The 21742-nt window shown below is 40.5% G+C and overlaps 1 protein-coding gene across 50 annotated transcripts in view; it reads left to right on the forward strand.

Annotated features, from left to right (window-relative positions):
- cerkl (ceramide kinase-like) overlaps positions 1-21742 on the forward strand; it is a 104657-nt gene that overhangs the window by 46705 nt on the left and 36210 nt on the right. For 49 of the 50 annotated variants that reach the window (XM_052522599.1, XM_052522640.1, XM_052522641.1 and 46 more), the window contains exon 4: positions 7418-7481. The exons of the other annotated variant lie outside the window; for it this stretch is intronic. In XM_052522599.1, coding sequence (XP_052378559.1) covers positions 7418-7481 — 64 coding nt within the window. The remainder of the gene's footprint in view (positions 1-7417; positions 7482-21742) is intronic. 50 annotated transcript variants of the gene reach the window in all.

Raw genomic sequence — 21742 nt, forward strand, 5'->3', positions numbered from 1 at the left:
GTGTTTGACTGATAAACCCACATCCCAATGTATCGACTCACCCATCTGCTGTTGCGTATTTCCATCATAGTAATCTGTCCTTCCTGTATCCTTCCCCCCAAACAAACATTTGACCTCTTTCTACCTGTACAAATTCTGCCCTGCACTGCAGCGGATTTAGGATTTAGAATTACACACCAACTTCAATAATATGTAGTACATATAACAAGATATAATATGTAGTACATATAACAACATATAATATGTAATACATATAACAAGATATAATATGTAGTACATATAACAAGATATAATATGTCGTACATATAACATATAATATGTAGTACATATAACAACATATAATGTGTAGTACATATAACAAGATATAATATGTAGTACATATAACAAGATATAATATGTAGTACATATAACATATAATATGTAGTACATATAACAACATATAATATGTAGTACATATAACAACATATAATATGTAGTACATATAACATATAATATGTAGTACAAATAACAACATATAATATGTAGTACAAATAACAACATATAATATGTAGTACAAATAACAACATATAATATGTAGTACAAAGAACAACATATAATATGTAGTACATATAACAACATATAATATGTAATACAAATAACAACATATATAACATATAATATGTAGTACATATAACAACATATAATATGTAGTACATATAACAACATATAATATGTAGTACATATAACAAGATATAATATGTAGTACATATAACAACATATAATATGTAGTACAAATAACAACATATAATATGTAGTACATATAACAACATATAATATGTAGTACATATAACAACATATAATATGTAGTACATATAACAAGATATAATATGTAGTACATATAACATATAATATGTAGTACATATAACAACATATAATATGTAATACATTTAACAACATATAATATGTAGTACATATAACAACATATAATATGTAGTACAAAGAACAACATATAATATGTAGTACAAATAACAACATATAATATGTAGTACAAAGAACAACATATAATATGTAGTACATATAACAACATATAATATGTAGTACATATAACAACATATAATATGTAGTACAAATAACAAGATATAATATGTAGTACATATAACATATAATATGTAGTACAAATAACAACATATAATATGTAGTACATATAACAACATATAATATGTAGTACATATAACAACATATAATATGTAGTACATATAACAACATATAATATGTAATACATATAACAACATATAATATGTAGTACAAAGAACAACATATAATATGTAGTACAAAGAACAACATATAATATGTAGTACAAATAACAACATATAATATGTAGTACATATAACAACATATAATATGTAATACATATAACAACATATAATATGTAGTACAAATAACAAGATATAATATGTAGTACATATAACATATAATATGTAGTACAAATAACAACATATAATATGTAGTACAAATAACAACATATAATATGTAATACATGTAACAACATATAATATGTAGTACAAATAACAACATATAATATGTAGTACAAAGAACAACATATAATATGTAGTACAAAGAACAACATATAATATAACAAGATATAATATGTAGTACATATAGTACATATAATATAATATGTAGTACAAATAACATATAATATGTAGTACATATAACATATAATATGTAGTACATTTAACAACATATAATATGTAACAACAAAGTAATAACAACATATAACAAGATATAATATGTAGTACATATAACAACATATAATATGTAGTACAAAGAACAACATATAATATGTAGTACATATAACAACATATAATATGTAGTACATATAACAACATATAATATGTAGTACAAATAACAACATATAATATGTAATACAAGAACAACATATAATATGTAGTACAAAGAACAACATATAATATGTAGTACAAAGAACAACATATAATATGTAGTACATATAACATATAATATGTAGTACATATAACAACATATAATATGTAGTACAAATAACAACATATAATATGTAGTACAAATAACAACATATAATATGTAGTACAAATAACAACATATAATATGTAGTACAAAGAACAACATATAATATGTAGTACATATAACAACATATAATATGTAGTACATATAACAAGATATAATATGTAGTACATATAACATATAATATGTAGTACATATAACAACATATAATATGTAGTACATATTTCAACATATAATATGTAATAATTTGACAACATATAATATTGTACAACATATAATATGTAGTACATATAATAAGTACATATAACAACATATAATATGAACAACATATAATAGTACATATAACTACATATAATATGTAATACATTTGACAACATATAATATGTAGTACAAAGAACAACATATAATATGTAGTACATATAACTACATATAATATGTAGAACATATAACAACATATAATATGTAGTACAAAGAACAACATAATATGTAGTACATATAACTACATATAATATGTAGTACATATAACAACATATAATATGTAGTACAAAGAACAACATATAATATGTAGTACAAAGAACAACATAATATGTAGTACATATAACTACATATAATATGTAGTACATATAACTACATATAATATGTAGTACATATAACAAGATATAATATGTAGTACATATAACAAGATATAATATGTAGTACATATAACAACATATAATATGTAGTACATATAACAACATATAATATGTAGTACATATAACAACATATAATATGTAGTACAAAGAACAACATATAATATGTAGTACGTATAACAACATATAATATGTAGTACATATAACAACATATAATATGTAGTACATATAACAAGATATAATATGTAGTACATATAACAAGATATAATATGTAGTACATATAACAAGATATAATATGTAGTACATATAACAACATATAATATGTAGAACAAATAACAACATATAATATGTAGTACATATAACAACATATAATATGTAGTACATATAACAACATATAATATGTAGTACAAATAACAACATATAATATGTAGTACATATAACAACATATAATATGTAGTAACATATAACAACATATAATATGTAGTACATATAACAACATACAATATGTAGTACATATAACAACATATAATATGTAGTACAAATAACAACATATAATATGTAATACATATAACATATAATATGTAATACATATAACATATAATATGTAGTACATATAACAACATATAATATGTAGAACAAATAACAACATATAATATGTAGTACATATAACAACATATAATATGTAGTACATATAACAAGATATAATATGTAGTACATATAACAACATATAATATGTAGTACATATAACAACATATAATATGTAGTACATATAACAACATATAATATGTAGTACAAATAACAACATATAATATGTAGTACAAATAACAACATATAATATGTAGTACATATAACAACATATAATATGTAGTACATATAACAACATATAATATGTAGTACATATAACAACATATAATATGTAGTACATATAACAACATATAATATGTAGTACAAATAACAACATATAATATGTAGTACATATAACAACATATAATATGTAGAACAAATAACAACATATAATATGTAGAACATATAACAACATATAATATGTAGTACATATAACAACATATAATATGTAGTACATATAACAACATATAATATGTAGTACAAATAACAACATATAATATGTATTTACATATAACTACATATAATGTATAAAAAAATATGTATAAAAAAACCCCAGAAATAACTTATTTACATAAGTATTCAGACCGTTTGCTATGAGACTCGAAATTGAACTCAGGTGCTCCCTGTTTATATTGATCATCCTTGAGATGCTTCTACAACTTGATTGGAGTCCACCTGTGGTAAATTCAATTGATTGGACATGATTTGGGAAGGCACACACCTGTCTAGTTAAGGTCCCACAGTTGACAGTGCTTGTCTGTGCCCAATATTGTTTGTACCATGTTTTGTGCTACTACCATGTTGTGCTGCTGCCATGTTGTGTTGCTTCTAGAGGTCGACCGAATATGATTTTCAACGCCAAAACCGATTATTGGAGGACCAAAAAAGCAGATACCGATTAATCGGCCGATTTAAACATTTATTTTTTATATATTTTTTGTATATATATATATATATATATATATATATATATATATATGTTTGTAATAATGACAATTACAACAATCCTGAATGAACACTTTTATTTTAACTTAATATAATACATAAATAAAATCTATTTAGTCTCAAATAAATAGTGTTAGAGAAGAAAGTAAAAGTGCAATATTGTGCCATGTAAAAAAGCTAACGTTTAAGTTCCTTGCTCAGAACATGAGAACATATGAAAGCTGGTGGTTCCTTTTAACATGAGTCTTCAACATTCTCAGTTAAGTAGTTTTAGGTTGTAGTTATTATAGGAATTATGGCGCGTTGACTATTTCTCTCTATACTATTTGTATTTCATATACCTTTGACTATTGGATGTTCTTATAGGCACTTTAGTATTGCCAGCCTAATCTCAGGAATTGATAGGCTTGAATTGGTAGGCTTGAAGTCATAAACAGCACTGTGCCTCAAGCATTGCTAAGAGCTGCTGGCAAAAAGTGCTGTTTGAATGAATGCTTACGAGCCTGCTGCTGCCTACCACCGCTCAATCAGACTGCTCTATGAAATATAAAATCATAGACTTAATTATAATAAACACACAGAAATACGAGTGTTTGGTCATTAATATGGTCAAATCTGGAAACTATCATTTTGAAAACAAAACGTTTATTCCTTCAGTGAAATACGAAACCGTTCCATATTTTATTGAACGGATGGCCTCCCCAAGTCTAAATATTGCTGTTACATTACACATCCTTCAATGTTATGTCATAATTATGTACGATTCTGGCAAATTAATTACGGTCTTTGTTAGGAATAAATGGTGTTCACACAGTTCGCAACGAGCCAGGCGGCCCAAACTGCTGCATATACCTTGACTCTGCTTGCACTGAACGCAAGAGAAGTGACACAGTTTCCCTAGTTAATATTGCCTGCTAACATGCATTTCTTTTAACTAAATATTGGAGGCTTAAAAAAATATACTTCTGTGGATTGATTTTAAGAAAGGCATTGATGTTTATGGTTAGGTATATTTGTGCAATGATTGTGCTTTTTTCACGAATGTGCTTTTGTTAAATCATCCCACGTTTGGCGAAGTTGAAGTAGGCTGTGATTAGATGATAAGTTAACTAGCAATGCCGATTTAATCGGTTGACCTCTAGTTGCTATCGTGTTGTTGTCATGTTGTTTTTGCTAGCATGTTGTGTTGTTGTCTCTTTATGTACTGTTGTGGTGTCGTGATGAGTGTTTTGTCCTATATTTTATAACCTTTATTATTTTTAATCCCAGCCCCGTTCCCGCAGGAGGCCTTTTGCCTTTAGGTAGGCCGTTGTTGTAAATAAGAATGTGTTCTTAATTGACTTGCCTAGTTAAATAAAGGTTGAATAAAATACATTTAAAATATAAATGTCAGAGCAAAAACCAAGCAATGAGGTCGAAGGAATTGTCCAGAGAGCTCCGAGACATGATTGTGTCGAGGCACAGATCGGGGAAGGGTACCAAAACATTTCTGCAGCATTGAAGGTCCCCAAGAACATAGTGGCCTCCATCATTCTTAAATGGAAGAAGTTTGGAACCACCAAGACTCTTCTTAGAGCTGGCCGCCCGGCCAAACTGAGCAATCGGGGTGAGAATGGCCTTGGTCAGGGAGGTGACTAAGAACCCAATGGTCACTCTGACAGAGCTCTAGAGTTCTTCTGTGGAGATGGGAGAACCTTCCAGAAGGACAACCATCTCTGCAGCGCTCAACCAATCATGCCTTTATGGTAGAGTGGCCAGACCGAAGCCACTCCTCAGTAAAAGGCACATGACAGCCTGATTGAAGTTTTCCAAAAGGCACCTAAAGGACTATCAGAACATGATAAACAAGATTCTCTGGTCTGATGAAACCAATAACTATTTTGCCTGATACCAAGCGTCACGTCTGGAGGAAACCTGGCACCGTCCTTACTGTGAATCATGGTGGTGGCAGTATCATGATGTGGGGATGTTTTTCAGCGGGAGGGACTGGGACTCGTCTGGATCGAGGAAACGATTAACGGAGCAAAGTACAGAGATTTTAAACCTGCTCCAGAATGCTCAGGACCTCAGACTGGAGCGAAGGTTCACCTTCCAACAGGACAACCACCCTAAGCACACAGCCAAGGCAATGCAGGAGTGGCTTCGGGACAAGTCTCTGAATGTCCTTGAGTGGCCCAGCCAGAGCCTGGACATGAACCTGATCGTACATCTCTGGAGAGAGCTGAAAATAGCTGTGCAGCTATGCTCCCCATCCAACCTGACAGAGCTTGAGAGGATCTGCAGAGAAGAATTGGAGAAACTCTCCAATAACAGGTGTGCTAAGATTGTAGCGTAATACCCAAGAAGACTCAAGTCTGTAATCGCTGCCAAAGGTGCTTCAACAAAATACTGAGTAAAGGGTCTGAATACTTATGTACATGTTATATTTCAGTTTTTTATTTTAAATAAATGTGCCAACTTTTCTTAAAACTTGTTTTTGCTTTGCCACTATGGGGTTTGTTTATAGATTTTTGATATAACCTTTATTTAACTAGGCAAGTCAGGTAAGAACAAAATTCTTATTTACAGTGACGTCCTACCCCGGGCCAAACCCTCCTCTAACCCGGACGACACTGGGCCAATTGTGCGCCGCCCTGTGGGACTCCAGATCACGGCCATTTGTGATACAGCCCGGGACCGAACCAGGGTCTGTAGTGACGCCTCTAGCATTGCGATGCAGGCCTTAGACCGCTGTGCCACTCGGGAACCCCTAAATTGATGAGGGGAAAACAACTTTTTAATCAATTTTAGAATAAGGCTGTAACCTAACAAAATTTGGAAAAAGTCAAGGGGTCTGAATACTTTTCGAAGGCACTGTATAAATGTAGTAGTGTTGTATGTACTTGTAATATGTAGTGTTATAACCAGATAATGAACATGAGTAGTATCATTGCTGACTGTGTTTTGCATAAGCGAGAGGAGCTTTAACACTCAGGAGCCAGCCTTTTTGTACTGCTTCTATTTTCTTGATTAAAAATGCAAACAGCATACAAGTATAAATTCTGCTTGACAGACACCACCATATGTTCATCACAGCCACATGCCAAACTAACATTGGCTAGAGTTACTAAAAGTATTTTTTTTGTGCCAGCCATTTGATTTCATCTCTCCTTCATTAACACATTAACTATTTATTTTCTCTTGTCTTTCTCTCTTCACAGTCACTGAAAGAATGGGTCACGCTCTCTCTGTTCTGAAAGAATCCAACTTGGACGGATATGATGGGTAGGGTTGCTTGCCACACAATCTGTTAGATGGTCTGTATAAATCCTCTCCAAAAAATGATATCAGAGAGAAAGAAAATGAACCAATACACTGATCCGTGCCAGTGCTCCCAGTACGGGAATGCAGCCACAGCACACTGAATCCATTCTTTAATTCAGGGGTTAGGTAGGTAAACAAAAACACCACTTTGATATGGGCTTGTGTAATCAGCATTGCGATATTCTGAGATTTTGTACTGGACTGTGATGGGGAGAGGGGGAGAGATGCCGTGACACCAAGTCAACCCAGCCGAGGTGTGTGTCCTCTCCGGTGGGCACGGCAGGTGGCACTTTAATTACTTGTTCTGGAAAAAGTGATGAAGTACCTTCCGTCCAGCCAACTGCTGGTGTGCATGTACGTTTTACACCACACCACAGCTCCCATGTGTCTGCATTACAGTCACAATTAGATTCTCTGAGGCAGCTCCGGCCTCCTGTTAAACCAGGGTTGCTGCATAGGTGTCGCTTAGCGGATCAGCACAGGCTAGTCTACACCACGACCCCACCCCTAGGATGGCTAGGAAAGAGAGGGGTAGGGGGAGAGAGGGGTGGCAGGAGAGGGGTAGGGGTAGAGGAGAGATAAAGGGGTAGAGTAGAGAGGGGTAGGGGGAGGGTAGAGGAGAGATGTAGGGGGAGAGGAGAGATGAGGGGGTAGGGGAGAGAGGAGAGATAAAGGGGTAGGGGAGAGGAGAGAAAGGGGTAGGGGAGAGGAGAGACAGGGGTAGGGGAGAGGAGAGATAAAGGGGTAGGGGGAGAGGAGAGATAAAGGGGTAGGGGAGAGGAGAGATAAAGGGATAGGGGGAGAGGAGAGATAAAGGGGTAGGGGAGAGGAGAGATAAAGGGGTAGGGGGAGAGAGGAGAGAAAGGGGTAGGGGGAGAGGAGAGATAAAGGGGTAGGGGGAGAGGAGAGATAAAGGGGTAGGGGAGAGAGGGGCAGGGGGAGAGGAGAGATAAAGGGGTAGGGGAGAGAGGGTTAGGGGGAGAGGAGAGACGGGGTACTGGAGAGGAGAAGGCGGTAGGGGAGAGAGGGTTAGAGACTGAGAAAGATGGGGAGAGTCGGGGTAGAGACGGGAGTGACGGGGTGAGATGGGGAGAGAAGGGTAGAGACGGGAGTGAGGGGGAGAGATGGGGAATGACATGGAGAGAGGGGGAATGACAGGGAGAGGATGTAGGGGAGGGAGGGAGGCAGGGGGAGAGAGAGAGAGAGAGGCAGGCATGCAGGCGAGGGAGGGAGGGAGGGAGGGAGGGAGGGAGGGAGGGAGGGAGGCAGGCAGGCAGGCAGGCAGGCAGGCAGGCAGGCAGGCAGGCAGGCAGGCAGGCGAGGGAGGCAGGCAGGCAGGCAGGCAGGCAGGGGAGGAAGGAAAGGAGGTAGGGGAAGGAAGTAAAGAGGCAGGGGGAGGGAGGCAGGGGAGGGGAGGGAGGGAGGCAGGGGAGGGGAGGAAGGGAGGCAGGGGAGGGGAGGGAGGGAGGAAGGCAGGGGGAGGGAGGGAGGGAGGTAGGGATGGCGGGAGGGACAGATGGAGCATGTGAGAATGATGACTGGTGGAAAAACTGAGCTCAGGATCCTGCTGTCTGTCCTTCTTTCACAACCTCATTACTGTGGCCCACATATAATAGACAACCAATATCTCAGCAGACATTATATGAAAACATTTTTGCTTTGTACTGTAGGTTGTTATGTTTGGATTTATGGTCGATGTTCAGAGTCAGATATGTTATTCTCTGCTTATCAACATTTTTATCATCACCTATACCTCAGTAGGCGTTATATGGAAAAAGGTATACTGTTTCTTGTTTGGCTGTTCATGTGGATTTATGGTCGATATTCAGACATACACTGCTGTTCAAAAGTTTGGGGTCACTTAGAAATATCCTTGTTTTTGAAAGAAAATCAACTTTTTTATCCATTAAAATAACATCAAATTGATCAGAAATACAGTGTAGACATTGCTAATGTTGTAAATTACTATTGTAGCTGGAAACAGCAGATTTTTCCAAATGGAATATCTACATACAGTTGAAGTCGGACGTTTACATACACCTTAGCCAAAAACATTTAAACATTTTTCACAATTCCTGTAACGGCTGTCGTCAGAAGGATGAGACCAAGGCGCAGCGTTCCTTGAGTTCCACATAATATTTATTACTGAAGTGAAACTTTAGACAAAACAAAACAATAAAGAAACCAACGACCGACCAGCTTCGTTGTGCAAACTAACTGTACACAAACGAAGAACCAGATCCCACACAGAAGGAGGGGAAAAAAGCTACCTAAGTATGATTCCCAATCAGAGACAACGATAGACAGCTGTCCCTGATTGAGAACCATACCTGGCCATACACAAAGAAATAGAAAACATAGAAACATGAACATAGAATGCCCACCCAAATCACACCCTGACCAAATCAAAAATAGAGACATAAAATGCTCTCTACGGTCAGGGCATGACAATTCCTGCCATTTCATTCTAGTAAAAATTCCATATCTTAGGTCAGTTAGGATCACCACTTTATTTTAAGAATGTGAAATATCAGAATAATGGTAGAGAGAATGATTTATTTAAGCTATTATTTCTTTCATCACATTCCCAGTGGGACAGAAGTGTACATACACTCAATTAGTATTTGGTAGCATTGCCTTTAAATTGTTGAACTTGGGTCAAATGTTTCTGGTAGACTTCCACAAGCTTCCCATAATAAGTTGTGTGAATTTTGGCCCATCCCTCCTGACAGAGCTGGTGCAACTGAGTCAGGTTTGTAGGCCTCCTTGCTTGCACACACTTTTTCAGTTCTGCCCACAAATGTTCTATAGGATTGAGGTCAGGGCTTTGTGATGGCCACTCCTATACCTTCACTTTGTTGTCCTTAAGCCATTTTGCCAAAACTTTGGAAGTATGCTTGGGGTCATTGTCTATTTGGACCCATTCGCGACCAAGCTTTAACTTCCTGACTGACGTCTTGAGATGTTGCTTCAATATTTCCACGTCATTTTCCTGCCTCATGACGCCATCTATTTTGTGAAGTGCACCAGTCTCTTCTGCAGCAAAGCACCCCCACAACATTGCTCCCAAGAATGTACTAGGCTTGTGGATTTTTCTTCTGAGGTCTTGGCTGATTTAAAAAAAAATCCCATGATGTCAAGCAAAGAGGCACTGAGTTTGAAGGTAGGCCTTAAATACATCCACAGGTACACCTCCAATGGACTCAAACGATGTCAATTAGCCTATCAGAAGCTTCTAAAGCCATGACATAATTTTCTGGAATTTTCCAAGCTGTTTAAAGGCAAAGTCAACTTAGTGTATGTAAACTTCTGACCCACTGGAATTGTGATACAGTGAATTATAAGTGAAAGAATCTGTCTGTAAACAATTGTTGTAAAAATTACTTGTCATGCACAAAGTAGATGTCCTAACCGACTTGCCAAAGCTATAGTTTGTTAACAAGACATTTGTGGAGTGGTTGAAAAGTGAGTTCTAATGACTCCAGCCTAAGTGTATGTAAACTTCCGACTTCAACTGTAGGCGTACAGAGGCCCATTATCAGCAACCATCACTCCTGTGTTCCAATGGCTCATTGTTAGCTAATCCAAGTTTATAATTTAAAAAAAATAAAAAATTATTTGCAACTCTGCCTAGAAGGGCAGCATCCCAGAGTCGCCTCTTTGCTGTTGACGTTGAGACTGGTGTTTATATATTTAATATAATTACAAATATGGCATCAAAATGTTGAACATCTGATTTCCCCCTAGCTGATTTTTATCTGTTGCTGGCTCGGATTGTAGTGTAATGAAACAGGCAGGGAGAGTGAGCTCGTCTGTGGTGGTCGGCGAACCCTCAACCCTCTGGCCCGTAGCCCTGCGTGGCAACGACGAGTCATTGTTGTTTGTGGTCGTAAACATTAAACATTATTTTTAGTTAATTCTATGAGGGGGAGGGTAATGTAAAGGGAGGGTAATGTAAATGGAGGGTAATGTAAAAATATTTGTAACTTTTGGGATGGGGGTGCTTTTTTTTTACGACCCCTTGAGTTGGACCAGCCCTCTCCCACATTAAATGTAGATCTTTCCCTTATCAAAATAGTTTTTTCAATTTGCATGGTGAAATCATTGGGTAAGTCCGGGAAGATTCAAGATAAGCTACTTAACTCAATACAGCCTTGTTTAGTTGTTTGCAAAACAGGATAATCTTTAAGCAGGGAAGCTGTGGTAATACTAATACAAGTGTCATGTAATGTCAGATTTATTTGCAATATCACTCAAACTATTCAGAGACATGGCTCATATGCACTTCATTTCACGACCTGATTGTACAGAGTTCACACAAGGCATTTTTCACACGATATTTGTAAGTTATCGGTTGTCTGTTGCAATGGAGGTGGCTTTTCAAAAATGTGTTGTTAGAGCTCTGTTCTACTTTGGTTAGAGAGGAATTGTGCCCAGCTATATAGGAAGCTATCACAGACAGTGTGCAAGACATATCAAAAAGGTGAAGGCAATTTCCCACAGAGGACTAGGTGTTATAGAGTAGTCCACTTTAGGAGAAGCTTTCTGTGTGGAAGAAATGTTCCCCATAGAGGATGAGGTGTTATATATATATATATATATATATATATATATATATATATATATATATATATATATATATATATATATACAGGGTCCTTCACAGTGGTCTTGTCAACACCATGTTAAATTAACCCCAGAAGACTGAGAAGTGTTGAGAAGGTATAAAACACTAATCACAGATTTCTTTATTAATAGACCATAAGTCGTTCATTATTTCCTCTCAAATATACAGGAGCTGTTCTCTGCATTTAATGAAACTAGTCTATTTTAACCTGTTCCACTAATTCATACCGTGTGGGACTGTGTGACATCCCCAGTCCCTGTTACATGGGTTATGACCCAAATGGTACACTATTCCCGGTATAGTGCACTACATTTGACCATGGCCCATATGACTCTGTTCAAAAGTAGTACATTATAAACGGAATAGGGTGCCATTTTGAGATGCAACCATGGAATCATAGTGTGTAACACAATAGGAATGTCAAAGACGTGGTGGCATTATCATGGGCTGCTGCTACATGTGCATTTATTTCCAGATCACATATTCATGTTAATTATCAGCACCTCAAATTAAAACCTTGTAGTTATCCACAATTCTTTACTCCGGTATACAACTTTTATTACTGCCTTTACTGACTGAGGGTGACGGACAGGATGAGGAGTGTTTAGTGGAGAGCCTGTGTTCTTTAATAGAGGGATGTGTTGCCAGTGTATAACCAGATAGTGGAAGAACATAAAGGAGAATAATGTGACATTATAAAGCATTGGAACATGACTATTGGAACCTGACTATATAACCTGTGTCCAACCTAATCTGATGTTGTCATACACTGTGAAGTGGGCCTCATCAGCTCAGTATACAGTATGAAAGCCCAATTTCTGTCTCGTGGTTTTTTTTCAGTGAGTAAAACATAGAAATCTGAATCTAACAATATATCCAAGGAAAACTAGAATTTTACAAAATGTTGCTACATTTTATTACTTAGCACTGCTTAGTAAATTACAGCTCAATAGCAAAACCTTACTAACAGGCATATAATTTCAACGGAAGGGGCCAATAAAATACCATTTTACACAGTATAATCACCCTTTAATTACAACTAGCCATGGATTGGAGGCTAAACTAATCTTTTTAGAAACAGTAATATAAGATATTGTTCAAATGCGTTTCTGAAATGAACTATGATAAACTTTCCTCCTCAGTGTTCATGTATTAGTAATGTGCTTATAGGAGTTTAGTAGGCTCAGCCAATTTTAATGAATTATTTTGCAGCAGGCAGATGACAGATTGCAACCAATTCCTTAAAAATAAAAAAACATTCAATTTGCCAATTTGAATGCTGCATCCATAACATGTCCTGACTGTTTAATACATTTAATGCGAATTATCTTTTCAAATAATCCAAATAGATTTGACTAAAATACTAGATAGTTCTAGGTTGTATTGGTCACATGGCCAATTACAACAGGTGTATACTTTACAGTGAAATCATTACTTACGAGCCCGTTCCCAGCAATGCAGAGTTAAAAAGTAAGAAAATATGTGTTAAATAAAAAAGGACATAGTAACGCAATAAAAACAAATGCAAGGCCATATACAGAGTACCAGTAACCGGTCAATGTGCAGTTGTACCAGATACGGTATTTGAGGTAATAAAGTATGTACATGCGGGTAGAGGTAAAAGTGACGAGGCAATCAGGATATATAATAAACAGAGAAGCATCAGCGTATGTGAAAGTGTGTCCATGTGTGAGTGTGTGGCGTCAATATGTTAGTGTGTGTGTTTGTGTGTGTGAGTATATGTAGTGTGTGTGTTGGAGTTTCAGTGTAGTATGTGTGAGTGTGTGGATAGAGCCAGTGCAAGGGAATCAGTGCAAAACAATTACGCTAAATAAATAATAAAGGGAGGATATGTAAATAGTCCGGGTAGCCATTTGGCTAACTGTTCAGCAGTCTTATGACTTGGGGGTAGAAGCTGTTCAGGAGCCTGTTGGTCCCAGGTTTGGTGCTCTGGTACCGCTTGCTGTGCAATAGCAGAAAGAACAATCTATGACTTGGGTGGCTGTCTCTTTTTTGGCCTTCTTCTGGCACCGCTTGGTATAGAGGTCCTGGATTGAAGGGGGTTCGGCCCCACTGATGTCCTTAGCGATGTGCACACCAAGGAACTTGAAGCTCTTGACCTGCTTCACTACAGCCCTGTCGATGTGAATGGGGGCGTGTTCTGCCCTCTGTTTCCTGTAGTCCACAATAAGATCCTTTGTCTTGTCAGCGTTGAGGGAGAGGTTCTTGTCCTGGCACCACACTGCCAGGTCGCTGACCTCCTCCCTATTAACTGTCTCATCATTGTCAGTGATCAGGCCTACCACTGTCGTGTCATCAGAAAACTTAATGATGGCGTTGGAGTCGTGTTTGGCCACACAGTCGTGGTTGTACAGGGAGTACAGGAGGGGACTGAGCACGCAACCATGAGGGGCCCCGTGTTGAGGGTCAGCGTGGCAGATATGTTGTTGCCTACCCTTAGCCCGTGGGGTGGCCCGTCAGGAGGTCCAGGATCCAGTTGCAGAGGGAGGTGTTCAGTCCCAGGGTCCTTAGCTTAGTGATGAGCTTTGTGGGCACTATGGTGTTGAACGCTGAGCTGTTGTCAATGAGCAGCAATCTCACATAGGTGTTCCTTTTGTCCAGGTTGGAAAGGGTAGTGTGGAGTGCAATAGAGATTGCGTCATCTGTGGATCTATTTGGGCGGTAAGCAAATTGGAGTGGGTCCAGGGTTTTTGGGATGATGGTGTTGATGTGAACCATGACCATCCTTTCAAAGCATTTCATGGCTACAAATGTGAGTGCTACGTGGCGGTAGTCATTTAGACAGGTTGCCTTGGCGTTCTTGGGCTAAGGGACTATGGTGGTTTGCTTGAAACATGTGGGTATTACAGACTCGGTCAGGGAGAGTTTAAAAATGTCAGTGAAGACACTTGCCAGCTGGTCAGCGCATGCTCTGAGTACGCGTCCTCGTAATCCATCTGTCCCTGCGGCCATGTGAATGTTAAACTGTTTAAATGCCTTACTCACATTGGCTACGTAGAGCGTGATCATACAGTCGTCCGGAACAGCTAGTGCTCTCATGCATGGTTCAGTGTTGCTTGTCTCGAAACGAGTATAGAAGCCATTTAGCTCGTCTGCTAGGCAGCTCTCGGCCAGGTTTCCCTTTGTAATCTATGATAGTTAGCAAGCCCTGCCACATACGACGAGCATCAGAGCCGGTGTAGTAGGATCCATATTGACACTTTGCATGTTTGATGGTTTGTAGGAGGGCGTAGCAGGATTTCCTAGAAGCCTATGGATTAGTGTCACGCTCATTGACTCTAAACTTTAGCTCATTGCAGATGTTGCCTGTAACACATGGCTTCTGGTTGCGATATGTACGTACGGTCACTGTGGGGACGACGTCGCCGGTGCATTTATTAATAAAGCTGGTGGCTGATGTGGTCAACTCCTCAATGTTATTGGATGATTTCCGGAACATATTCCAGTTTCTGCTAGTGAAACAGTCTGCTAGCTTAGCATCTGCTTCATCTCACCATTTACGAATTGAGTGCGTCACTGGTACTTCCTGTTTGAGTTGTTGCTTGTAAGCAGGAATCAGGAAGATAGAGTTATGGCCAGATTTGCCAAATGGAGGGCGAGGGAGAGCTTTGTATGCATCACTGTGTGTAGAGTAAAGGTGATCTAGAGTTGTTTCCCCCTCTAGTTGCACAGGTGACATGCTGGTAGAAATGAGGTAAAAACAGATTTCAGTTTTCCTCCATTAAAATCATCGGCCACTAGGAGTGCCGCCTCTGGATGAGCATTTTCTTGTTTGCTTATGGCCCTATACATCTTGTTGATTGCCAGCATCGATTTGTGGTGGTAAATAATGGTGGCCATCTTGAAGCATATGGGGACAGCAGACTGGGATAGGGATTGGTTGAATATGTTCGTAAACACTCCAGCCAGCTCTAGTAGAGGTTCAGTTATTGTTTACGCTAATTATTTAAGGGTCACTTTGTTATTTTATTTGTAAACTAAAATGCTTAATTGCATTTTAAATCATGAATGACTGGTATGCTGTGTGATGACATGAACTGGTGAATGATTGATTGATACAGTAGCCTACATATCGAAATATGCCTAAGTTACGGTATTAAGACTAAACAGGATGCGCTCCTTGGCCTACAGCTCGATGGTGGTTATACAAGGCTGCTATACTAAGCCTACTAATGACAATTTGGAACAGTTTAAACAACGTTAAAGGAATTATAAATAATACCAGAGAGGCTGTTCTAACGAGAGAGAAAAAGTCTGAAGCCTTTATTACAGCATAGCAAAGATTAAAAACAGCCGGATTTGTGAAATTGTTCATCCGACAAGTGGTTGAGGCTTGGTGCTCGAGAAAACAGTAGGCTTAAACAAACACTCAATCAGACAACATAAGCAGAAGCAGTCTTTTTTTCTGTAGATATATATGGATGATTTATAAAGCCAGGCACGTTCAACAGTTAGGCTATTGATTATAGACCTAATTAAGTTAGGGTTTCTTAGACAATAAGGCAAGGGATGTTTCCTCGTCTCCTCATTCACCTGCTAACTCCGCCACATTGTTCTCAACACCAATATGCTGGTTAACGTTGCTATTATGCACATAATAGCAACATGGTCTAGGAAAAGGTGCCAATTCAACAGCGCACTAATGTGTTTCAGAACCGTGGACAGCGACCACTATCCCAATGCGGGAGAAAGGGCATTTGTTATAGAATAATATTATTTTTATTAGTGTAGCACAGTTGTTCTTACATAATATAACCATATACAATTTCAGTAGCACGGCTCTTAGAGTGATGGACTGTGCCATCCCCATGGCTTCCACAATGGATCAGTCCACTCAGATAGCGGCGAATCAGACCAATGTCTTGTATACCACTGCTTGACTAAAGAAGTCTCAAGGGCAGCTCCATTCTCATTCAGTAATTATGATGAGTGTAGACAGTAGGGGTGTGCGCATGTGTGCGTGTGTGCATCTGTATGTGGGGGTTCTTGCGTGTGTGTGTGTCTGTCTGGCCATGACCTGTGTTTCACACGCCTTCTCTGTTTAGTCAGGTGATTAATATGACTGATTTATCATGTTATGTCAGTATGTCATGTTTACCCAGTGATCAGTGATCAGCTACATAGGCTGAGGGGAGCACGTCCTTACTCATACATTTACCCTGAGCTGTTTCATGGTATTGGCAGTGTGTGTGTGAGTGTGTAACCCTGTACTTTGTCCTTTCCTAACTATATAGAACGAATGATTCTATATAGTTAGGCTATAAATAATTTGGGGGGGGCTTGTAACCATAGCATAACCTTTTTATGTGCTATATGGAACCTTTTTTGAAGGTTCTTTAAATAACCATGCTCATAAGGTTCTAAATGGAACATTTATGGTGCTGTAGAGAATCCTTCATAAGGTTCAATAAAGAACATAAAAAAAGTTATATATATATATATAGTACCATCAAAAAGGTTCCGCTGTGGTTACAACCCTTTTTGGGGTTATATAAACTCAGCAAAAAAAGAAACGTCCCTTTTTCAGGACCCTGTCTTTCAAAGATAATTCGGAAAAATCCAAAGAACTTCACAGAGCTTCATTGGAAAGGGTTTAAACACTGATTCCCATGCTTGTTCAATGAACCATAAACAATGAATGAACATGCACCTGTGGAACGGTCGTTAAGACACCAACAGCTTACAGACGGTAGGCAAATCAAATCAAATTTATTTATATAGCCCTTCGTACATCAGCTGATATCTCAAAGTGCTGTACAGAAACCCAGCCTAAAACCCCAAACAGCAAGCAATGCAGGTGTAGAAGCACGGTGGCTAGGAAAAACTCCCAAGAAAGGCCAAAACCTAGGAAGAAACCTAGAGAGGAACCAGGCTATGTGGGGTGGCCAGTCCTCTTCTGGCTATGCCGGGTGGAGATTATAACAGAACATGGCCAAGATGTTCAAATGTTCATAAATTAACAGCATGGTCCAATAATAATAGGGCAGAACAGTTGAAACTGGAGCAGCAGCACGGCCAGGTGGACTGGGGACAGCAAGGAGTCATCATGTCAGGTAGTCCTGAGGCATGGTCCTCAGGCTCAGGTCCTCCGAGAGAGAGAAAGAAAGAGAGAATTAGAGAGAGCACACTTAAATTCACACAGGACATCGAATAGGACAGGAGAATAAGGTCACAGTTATTAAAACTTAGGGCACTAAAGAGGCCTTTCTACTGACTCTGACAAACACCAAAAGAAAGATGCCCATGGTCCCATCTGCTTGAACGTGTCTTAGGCATGCTGCAAGGAGGCATGAGGACTGAATAAATCGCCATGTCCGTACTGTGAGACGCCTAAGACAGCGCTACAGGGATACAGGACGGACAGCTGATCGTCCTCGTAGTGGCAGACCACGTGTAACAACACCTGCACAGGATCGGTATATCTGAACATCACACCTGCAGGACAGGTACAGGATGGCAACAACAACTCCCCGAGTTACACCAGGAACGCACAATCCCTCCATCAGTCCTCAGACTGTCCGTAATAGGCTGAGAGAACCTGAACTGAGGGCTTGTAGGCCTGTTGTAAGGCAGGTCCTCACCAGACATCACCGGCAACAACGTCGCCTATGGGCACAAACCCACCGTCACTGGACCAGACAGGACTGAAGTGCTCTTCACTGAGGAGTCGCGGTTTTGTCTCACCAGGGGTGATGGCCTTTCCAAGGTGGCGTAGCTTTGCAGACGTGGTTTCTCGTCCTCTCATTTACTTTTTGTGTTTTTTGTATTTTTTTGTATATATTTTTTTTTAAATCCATCTTTTTCCATTTTTAAATTAAATATACCTTCCGGTAACCTGCCTCACTCAATGTGACACAGATCTGCCTTTTTTTTCGAACTTAAAGCCGCTGCTAGCGGCTTTTACCCTCTGCTCAGGCACCGGACGTTTTTTAGCCTGGATAATACCTGCCAGCCTCGGACTGTTTTTCTCCACTACAACGCCTGGCGTAAACCATGGACCATTACTTCTGATCATCACAGCAAGCTAGCTGCCACTGAGTGACCCAGCCCCAAAGCTAGCCCTGAGCTAGGCCGCCAGCTGCTAGCAAACGAAATTACCACATCTATAATACCTCTTTCGCCATCTGGCACGGTCCCTTCGTCGAAACGGCGCCCCGCCGTACCATTACGACTAGTCCGCAGATGTAATTCCATCCGCTGTGCCTTCAACTGGCCTTTGCCGGTGTCACGCCTTGGTCATAGTGTTTTGTGTTTTCGTTATATATTTGGTCAGGCCAGGGTGTGACATGGGTTTAAATGTTGTGTTTCGTATTGGGGTTTTGTAGGCATTGGGATTGCGCCTGAGTAGGGGTGTAGCATAGGTTGGCTGCCTGAGGCGGTTCTCAATCAGAGTCAGGTGATTCTCGTTGTCTCTGATTGGGAACCGTATTTAGGTAGCCTGGGTTTCACTGTGTATTTCGTGGGTGATTGTTCCTGTCTCTGTGTTAGTGTTCACCAGACAGGCTGTATAGGTTTTCACGTTCCGTTTGTTGTTTTGTATATTTATAGTTATTTCATGTATCGCTCTTCTACATTAAAGAACATGAGTAACAACCACGCTGCATTTTGGTCCGATTCTCTTTCGACAAACGAACGTCGTTACAGAATCACCCACCACACACGGACCGAGTGGCGTGGTAACAGGCAACGACAGCAGGAGCAGCGAAAGGAGGATGAATTATTCGGAGAATGGACATGGGAAGACGTGTTGGATGGCAAAGGTTGTTACACTTGGGAGGAGATACTGGCCGGAAGAGATCGCCTCCCATGGGAACAGGTGGAGGCACTTGGTAGAGCAGAGGCAGCAGGAGATAGGAGCCGACGATACGAGGGAACACGGTTGGCAAGGAAGCCCGAAAAGCAGCCCCAAAAATGTATTGGGGGCTCAGGGGGCTTACAGGGATTATGGCTATGCCAGGTAGGAGACCTGCGCAAACTCCCTGTGCAAACTCCCTGTGCTTACCGGGGGGCTAGAGAGACCGGGCAGGCACCGTGTTATGCTATGGAGCGCACAGTGTTTCCAGTGCGGGTGCATAGCCCGGTGCGGTTCATACCAGCTCTTCGTATTGGCCGGGCTAGAGTGGGCATCGAGCCAGGTAAGGTTGGGCAGGCTCGGTGCTCAAGAGCTCCAGTGCGCCTGCACGGTCCGGTCTATCCAGAGCCACCTCCACACACCAGTCCTCCGGTAGCAGCTCCCCGCAGCACCAGCCTTCCTGTGTGTGTCCTCGATCCAGTATCACCAGTTCCAGCACCACGCACCAGGCCTTCAGTGCGCCTCGCCTGTTCAGCACAGCCAGAGCCTTCCTTCCCTCCTGCGCTGTCGGAGTCTCCCGCCTGTTCAACGCTTCCAGAGCCTTCCTCCTCTACAGCGATGCCGGAGCCTCCTGCCTGTTCGGAGCAGCCTGAGCTGCCAGACTGCATGGAGCAGCCAGAGCTGTCAGTCTGCATAGAGCAGCCTGAGATGTCAGTCTGCATGGAGCAGCCAGAGCTGTCAGTCTGCATGGAGCAGCCTGAGATGCCAATCTACATGGAGCAGCCAGAGCTGTCAGTCTGCATAGAGCAGCCAGAGCTGTCAGCCTGCATGGAGCAGCCTGAGCTGTCAGTCTGCATGGAGCAGCCTGAGCTGTCAGTCTGCATGGAGCAGCCAGAGATGTCAGTCTGCATAGAGCAGCCAGAGCTGTCAGTCTGCATGGAGCAGCCTGAGATGTCAGTCTGCATGGAGCAGCCTGAGCTGTCAGTCTGCATGGAGCAGCCTGAGATGTCAGTCTGCATGGAGCAGCCTGAGCTGTCAGTCTGCATGGAGCAGCCAGAGCTGTCAGTCTGCATGGAGCAGCCTGAGCTGCCAATCTACATGGAGCAGCCAGAGCTGTCAGTCTGCACAAAGCTGCCAGTCTGCATGGAGCAGCCAGAGCTGTCAGTCTGCATGGAGCAGCCAGAGCTGTCAGTCTGCATGGAGCAGCCAGAACAGCTAGATCCGCCAGTCAGCCATCATCTTCCAGATCTGCCAGTCAACCAGACTCTTCCAGATCTGCCAGTCAACCAGACTCTTCCAGATCTGCCAGTCAACCAGAATCTTCCAGATCCGCCAGCCTGCCAGGATCTACCGGAGCCTACTACCTGGGCTTCCTCTCAGTACTGGGCTTCCTCTCAGTACTGGGCTTCCCCTCAGTCCCGGGCTTCCCCTCAGTCCCGGGCTTCCCCTCAGTCCCGAGCTGCCCCTCAGTCCCGAGCTGCCCCTCAGTCCCGAGCTGCCCCTCAGTCCCAAGCTGCCCCTCAGTCACCAGCTACCCCTCAGTTCAGTGGGGTTCTGGGTGAGGACTATTAGGACATGGTCGGTGGCGAGGGTGGATTATCCCAGTACGCGAAGGGGAGGAACTATGACATTAATGGAGTGGGGTCCACGTCCCGAACCGGAGCCGCCACCATGGACAGACGCCCACCCGGACCCTCCCTATGGTTTTGAGGTGCGTCCGGGAGTCCGCACCTTAGGGGGGGGGGTTCTGTCACGCCTTGGTCATAGTGTTTTGTGTTTTCG

Source organism: Oncorhynchus keta, chromosome 7, assembly GCF_023373465.1.
Source record: "Oncorhynchus keta strain PuntledgeMale-10-30-2019 chromosome 7, Oket_V2, whole genome shotgun sequence".
Lineage (NCBI taxonomy): Eukaryota > Metazoa > Chordata > Actinopteri > Salmoniformes > Salmonidae > Oncorhynchus > Oncorhynchus keta.